The following is a 7,092-nucleotide window of genomic DNA, read 5'->3' as shown; positions in this document are numbered from 1 at the left end:
TTCTCTCAGGATATGTGAAAGGAAAATCAAAGCACCCAAAGGCACACTGCTGATGCCACTTACTTGCTGAAGGGTTGCAAGAGTTGAAGCTTTTTAAAAACACCATTAATATTATAATGGAGAAAAGTAGGGTTGAAAGTTAACTGGATAAAATGAGTGCTGTAAAAAAGCACGTTGAGAGCTGGATCTGGGATCTTGAGGGGAAAGAATGTGGGACTTCTTGGCACACAAACTGGAAAATCAAAGATTGGGTATAGATGGAAGTCCTCTGTTCTTGTGAAGCTGAGAAAACAGCTCAGAAGTGCTTTGAGATTGCAGGTGTGATGCATGAATGTGCTGTCTGGAAACAGATGTGATCAGCTGTTCACCATTTATTTATTTTTAATGCTGAATACTTTTGCTGTTGTAAGGTAGCAGGGAAGAGAAACACCTTTGCATACAATGTTACAGTGGGAATGTTTTTTGTTTTTCTCCCCAGTTACACGGTAAATATTGCTTTTGAGGTGTTAACCAAAACACTGGAGAGGAGAGAATGCTTCAGAGCAAACAGGTGACAGCACCTGGCTGCGGGCTGGAGCTATTTCCAAAGGCGCAGGGAAGGTTTAGTCCTCGCTGAGGATGGGAAGGCTCGTCTTGGGCCGTCCCAAGCGCTGCTGGCTGTGACGTTCTTATGGAAGCGAGATAACAAGCCCTCGACAGACCCCGCCGGTGGCAGGCTTTCTGCTGTCGGGGGAGCCCCTCCTTTCCTTCCCAAACACGGAGGACGAGGGCTGAGGGCGGCCGTGCTGCGCGTGCCAGCTGAGCCTGGGTTGCTCCCGCGGGCACGGAGGCGGTGCGCGCATCTCCGGCGGAGCCGAGCGGGGCCGCTCCTCCCTCCGCGGTCTCGAGGTGAACCCGCTCGCGAGACCGCAGTGTCCCTTGCCCTCGGGGCGCCCCGCGAGACACTCGGTGCTGCGGGGAGGCCGCCCGCCCACTGGGGCGTTGCAGCCCCGGCTGACGGCTCCGCCTCCTTCCGCGCTCCGCTCCACTCCGGAGCTGCGGGGAGCCGGGGGAAGGCGGTGGTGGTGCGGACAGCATGGCTCGGGTGCTGAGCAGGGACCCGGTGGACATTGAGGTACCCACTCGCCCTGCCGGGGCAGGCGGCTGTGGCTGGCGGGGAGGGGGCTCCGCCCGGCCGGGAGCGCCCGGTAAAGTTTGGCTGCGGGGGGCAGAGACTCGCCGCTGTTGTGAGCTCCGTGCTTTTGCGTCTCCGCTCCTCGTACCGACCCGGGGCAGCCTCCGGCTCCGCAGCCCCCGTCGGGGTGGCTCCGAGGCTGCGCGGCGGCGGGGGCGCCGCTCCGCTCTCCAAGAGGCGTCCGGGCTCAGCCCGACGTGTGGGGCGGCTGCGAGCCGATGGGCGTGTGGGGGCGGTACCTCCCCTCCTCTCAGCCCGACGATTCCCGCATCAACGTTCCCCAGGGTCGGGTCCGCGTCCCCGTGGTCAGCCGCCCTGGTGCAGCGAAGCGGAGCTGCTCGGGGGGCCGTTGCAGTGCCCGCGGGTCTCTGCCCTCGGGTGCCCTTCTCCCGCGGGTCGGCCCGGGCTGGGCTGAGCGCGTGGTACAGCGCGCGGCGGGCATCGGGACCGCAGCAGCAGCAACCTTGCTCTGAAGTTGTTAGTGAGTTTGCTGACGGTCAGCATGCAGTTTTGCAACGGGGCCTGGACGTGGCCCAGCACGCTGCAGGGGAGAGGCCAAGTGGGGTCAGAGTGGCTCAGTGGATGCTGCCTCTGCCCCTGCCTGTCTGTGGTTTACAGCTGCTTGAGAGAGTCCAGCAGAAGCACAGCAGCAATATTGCAACTTGTAGCCGGCAGTCTCGTCCTCTCTTACGTGACACAACTTTTACATTGGCTTACCTTGAATCCTGAAACATTACGTTTAGGGTGTTCTGCTTGCTGAGGGGTCAGCACATATATAGAAAGGCACAGCAGTGGCTTGACTACACCTCCGGTTCACGTGTGCCAGTTGTATCATCAGTTCTCCCGAGTTCTTCTGTTCATCCCCTAGTTGAGCTACTACTCAGACCTCTGCTAACATCCCCAACAGTGAGATAGGCGGTCTGACAAACTGAGCTGGGGGATGGACAGGAAGAACAAACTTTTGGAAGTCCTTGATGCAAGGGAAGGACTGTGGTGTGAAGCTGGTGCTGCTCTATCAGCTCAGTGTTTTCAAAGCAACCAATCTGTGACTTTTCCTTGTGTTGGATTTCTATTTCCCATTTGATTTTAGTAGTAAAGGCTTTTGAGTACTTTCTTTGGTTACTTTTTCTTTAATTCAAGGTATTTCTAGGATTATTACTTTGCATTTCCAGCTGAGTACAACTCATTCAAAGATTAATGAGGTGTGGGATCACGTGTTTGTAACGATATACAGCACAAGGTGATTTAGGAGGTGGACAATGAGGAAGATCAGTTTTTTTGCTCTCAGGTTACAGCTGCAAACTTTGGTCAGCTCTTCCTGGGTTACTTTTGCTTTCAGCACTCATTTCAGCAGCCAAGAAAATGATGGCAGTCTACTTCTAACCAAACATGTTGTCCTTTCCCCATCTGGTTGACTAAATTTAGTCACTATGTGATTTGTCTCCCAGATGAATATATCAGTAATTACTGATAGTCTATTTGCAAATCTTATTTATTTTCCTGCATGTGACTTTTTGGGGTAAAAAGAATGCACATTTAGTATATTAGTATGTTTTCTGTTAAAATGTATTATATTTTCTTTGAAGTTGGGAAAGCGTGTATTAGCAAAACCTCTATCATTGTAGAGAAATGATTTTCATCAAATACCCTGCTTAGCTGTTGTACTGCAGACCAGAAGGTGACCAAAACAGTCAGGTTGTGATGCCACTTCTCATGTCGATACACTTCTCTGCTCAACAAGGAGAGTTCTAAGAATACTTATCTCAGTGATTCATATAATTAACATATGAAATGTGCCTTTTGTGGTGCTGATGCTACTTTAAGTATATACTTGAGGCCATGTAAAAAGACTGATTCCATTGGCTTAAGAAGAGCCAAGAAGCTGTGCTAGAAGTTGCTAAAATCACAGCCAGTTCTCAAATTGTTAATAAATAAATAAAGGCAGAAAGTTGTCCCTGTGGAATCTCAGTTTTCGTGGTTGGCTTCACCAGTAGCTTCAGCTGCATCCCGTCCCGGAAATCCTTTGGTTGCTGTCTTACTGAAGGAGATAAAGAAATCACAAAGATATTGTTCTGTAAGTCTACGTTCTGAATTGTGTAAGACTAGGAACTTCACAATTAAAGCTATATATACTTTCCCCCCAGAATTTAAAAGCAAAAAATAACAAGAACAACGAAAAAACCCACAAAACCAAAACAATTCCTTTCTTTTTGTCAATGTTTGCAAATAATCCAGGCATTATTTATGGGTCTCATGCATACCTTTTCTAGGAATACTCTAGGAAAACATGCCTTCCTTTTTAAAGCTGTTTCTTTAATATCAATGTGTGCAAATCATTTGCAATTATTTCTTTTAGAAACAAGTTGTTTTTTTTTAAAGTTGTCAGATGAGGTACTCAGGAATTAATGAAATGCTAAAACAACAAAATGTTGATTAGAATCTTATTTCAGTTTCTTGCATTTGTGCAAAATGACACAACTGTGTATGTTTTCCTGATTGCGTTCCAGTCAGAGTCCAGATCTACCACAATAATGAGCTTTTTTAGATGGGTTCTGGGTGTTTTCAAGCAGGATGCACAGAAATATCAAACATCCCTGACCTGACCCTGTGCTCTTCTGGGCAGCCTGTGTGTGTGTGGCTGGCAGGTCTCAGTCCCTGCACTTTGTCCTCACGTTTGGTGATGGTAGGGTGCCAGGTCCCTTTCTGGGTCCTTGTCAACCACTCTGTAGTCAGTTGGTGTAGGACTCTCAGCCTTTCTTGAAGGCTTCTCCTCACCACGGTAGAAATACTGCCATGCTGTCCTCACTGAGCTAAAGCACTGACAGCAAATTAGCAACCACCCTACTACATACCTCATTATGAAATGGCATTATTATTCTTGCAGTGGGTGGAGAGGATATTCTAGTGTTCCACAAATCCAGCATTCCAGTGAATCATCTATTGCTGACATGTAAGGGGGGGCTGAATTCTGGAGAGTTGTAAAAACTTGCTAAGGCTGTATTCTGAGAGCAGTCTGTTGGTTGTCTGAGTTGCCAGGGTATATTTGCGGCACTTATAAAATAACAAACATCATCCCGTATCTTTCTACCTTTCTCTTCACTTAGCTTTAGAAAGTATAGATTGTTTTTAAATAGTGCCTGTTTGGAAAGTCATTTTAAAACTCATTTGCATACTTTAATTTGATTTTTACATTAGCTGTCGTTTTCTGTACTTACTGCTGTAGTGTACTTCCATTTCTGTGCTGGTGTCATAAATAAGTTGTTGCCCATTGTGGGCCAAAGCTTCACAATACACATTAGCTTCAGGGTAAAGTCAGAGTTTCCTGAGGGTGCTGATCTAAAGGAGGGCATAAGAGGCTCTGTGTCCGGGCATGTAGGCTGTGATCTTGCTCAGCTGCTAAGTGCACGTTGTTCTCTAAGGGCTGAGGTTATGGCCTGTGCATCCAGCATTCCCTGAGCTCCAGGATTGCAGCTGGTCCCAGGACTGAGGATGGTGGGAAATGGCTTGCATGCTGCTACCTACCAGGTGTCCCTCAGCCTGATGGAAGCTTTATTTTGCAGCATGCAGTCCCCACAGTGTTTAAAGCAGCAGACCTGACAGCATTGAAGGTTCTTTTGCTGGGATATTTACTTAGCCTATTCCTTCTAGTGCTTGCTGTGAGAACAAGTTAAGCAAGTTTCCTGACATGTCTATTCTTTTCCGAGGATAGATGGACTAGAAGAGTGAAAAGACTGTGTGTAGCATAGGAAATGAAGGTACAGCTGAGAGCTGAGCCTATTGTCCTGTAAATCATGAGTTAGGTAAGGGCTGAAAAATAATGAAAATTATTAAGAATAGAAAAGAATATGTATAATATATTAAGAATAAAAGAAATTAAGAATAAAATCCAGGAAGCCTCTAGTAAGATGGGGAATCCTACCCATCAGCATAGCCACGATAACCTCTAGGGAAAGGTTATGTGAATAAATAGCTGAAGCTTTCTTTGATCGAGGCCAGGCTTTTATTTTAAAAGTGCCAACTGTTACAGTCTCTCTCTGTTTTAGAGATACCTGTGATTTGTTTGAAGTTCTGTAATGAAGTTCCAAAGTGTAGAATTATTTTTTAGGTAAATGCTTTGTAGCTCGGTATGATGATCAGATGACTGTTCTTGATTGATAGCTGCATCTGCTGAGGGTCATTTGATGAGCATTCAGTGAGGAAACAAAACTTGCTTTTTGTTTGATGAGTTTCTCTGAAGCTTCCATTGTGTGAGCGGCTTTGTTGTAGTAAAGTCTTAGCTGAGTGGAACGGTAATGACTGCCTGATGGCCCAGTGCTGATGGGCCGTTAAAGACCATGGTGACCAGGTGTGTCTTGGGGAAATGATCAACAGTGTACTCCTGAGTTGGTGCATGGTAAGGCTTTTGCAAGTGACACTTCTGTCCTTTTATGCTCTACGTTCAAATCCTGCTGATGTTCAAAGAGTTATGTAAATTCATGCCTCCACTGCAGGTAGTCTGCAAAATTTTAGTGTTGAAATTCACTCAGGCCCTCTGACTTGTGGTTGTTTTCACTGCCGTGAACAATTCTGAAACAAGAAAGGAACAAATTCATTTTCCCTTTTATTATGTGAATAGACTTCATGATGGTTTAGTGTAGACTGGATGTGAACGTTATTCTTTCCTCTGCTCAGTGCTTCTGTAACCACGCAGAGCTGTTGCATCTCTTACGAAAGTGGAACTCTGATGTCAAGGAAGATGTGGCACATGAGGCTGAGTTTGTGCCTGGACTCAGAGTGCGGGCTGCTGAGGGGGAGCATGGAGGGGCCTGGCTGTTGTGGTCGGCAGTCTGTGGAGCTTTTGGAGCTCATGTGCATAACAGAGAGGGATTTGCTTGCACCCAAGGCAGTCTCCATCCTACAAGCCAGTATGTGTATGCTGTGCAATCCATGTTAGTCAAAAGCACATGTTTCAGCTTTTCAGAAGTGTGTGTGTTTAAAATCCGTTGTTCATCCCATAATGTCCCATTGTGGCCATATCATTAAAATGACCCTGGGAACACAAACAGCTGGTACCGACCTGGGCGCCACACTTCTGCATAAAACATTGAGAGGAACTGGAATCACCGCTGCCAGCAGAATGGGGCTGCACGTGCCCTTCCTGCTGCGCTGCACTCACCCTTCGGCAGCACAGGGCTCGCATCAAACCAGCTTTCTCTACCTCCCTGGTTGCCTGGCAACCTCCCTCCTCTTATTAGCATATGATTTCTATGCCTTTTTTATTTCATCAGTGCAGTGTTACATACGCTGCTCCCTGCCCTGTGCTGTTGCCTTTGTGAAGAGCAGGATTTGTGCCTCTATATAAGACTTCGGCAAGGGTGATTTGGAATTAGAAAACCTTTGGCTACAGATGTCTTATCAGAAACTCAGACTGGTATTTGTGTGAGCATGTTATTCAAAATCAATTCATTTCCGTTTGCTATCATTTTTGTGTGAAGGGCAGAATTCTTCTTATGGGTCAGCACAGCATAAATCTCTGGTGTCCTTAAACATAGAGAGCATCAGCTTGCCGAATGACAAGAGACGCCTATGCAGATCTTGGTGGTCTGTATGCAGTTCATATGTTTTGCCATAATTCAAGATGAAAAGTATTGAGTGGAGGAAATGAACTAAATCTTCTGATTCTCTTCTTAAAAGGAAATAAGACCATTCTACCTTCAAATTGACTGGTTGTGTTTTATGAAGTCAGAGGTGAATCAGACTGGGTCTTAAGTTTAACTTCATATTCCATGGTGTGTGTTTTTTGTTTTTTTTCCCCTTTTCATAGACTGGTACAACTTTAAGGAATGCCCAAATCTTATTTGATGTGGCAAATGACAAATGTAAGATTCAAGTTGACAAATTGCTTTAAATATCAGAGAACACTTTCATTACTAAAAATC

General features: G+C 46.4%; 1 protein-coding gene across 5 annotated transcripts in view; it reads left to right on the top strand.

Annotated features, from left to right (window-relative positions):
• Nucleotides 1-1,001: 1,001 nt before the first annotated feature.
• DPYD (dihydropyrimidine dehydrogenase) overlaps nt 1,002-7,092 on the top strand; it is a 314,271-nt gene continuing 308,180 nt past the window's right edge. For all 5 annotated transcript variants that reach the window (XR_011904470.1, XR_011904471.1, XM_072342915.1 and 2 more), the window contains exon 1: nt 1,002-1,114. Coding sequence is in view for 3 of the 5 variants with exons in the window: in XM_072342915.1 (XP_072199016.1) it covers nt 1,076-1,114 (39 nt within the window). In the remaining 2 variants the exon portion in view is untranslated. The remainder of the gene's footprint in view (nt 1,115-7,092) is intronic.

Source organism: Excalfactoria chinensis, chromosome 8, assembly GCF_039878825.1.
Source record: "Excalfactoria chinensis isolate bCotChi1 chromosome 8, bCotChi1.hap2, whole genome shotgun sequence".
Classification (NCBI taxonomy): Eukaryota; Metazoa; Chordata; class Aves; order Galliformes; family Phasianidae; genus Excalfactoria; species Excalfactoria chinensis.
The sequence above is the reverse complement of the archived record's forward strand: the minus strand, read 5'-3'. Positions and strand labels throughout refer to the sequence as shown.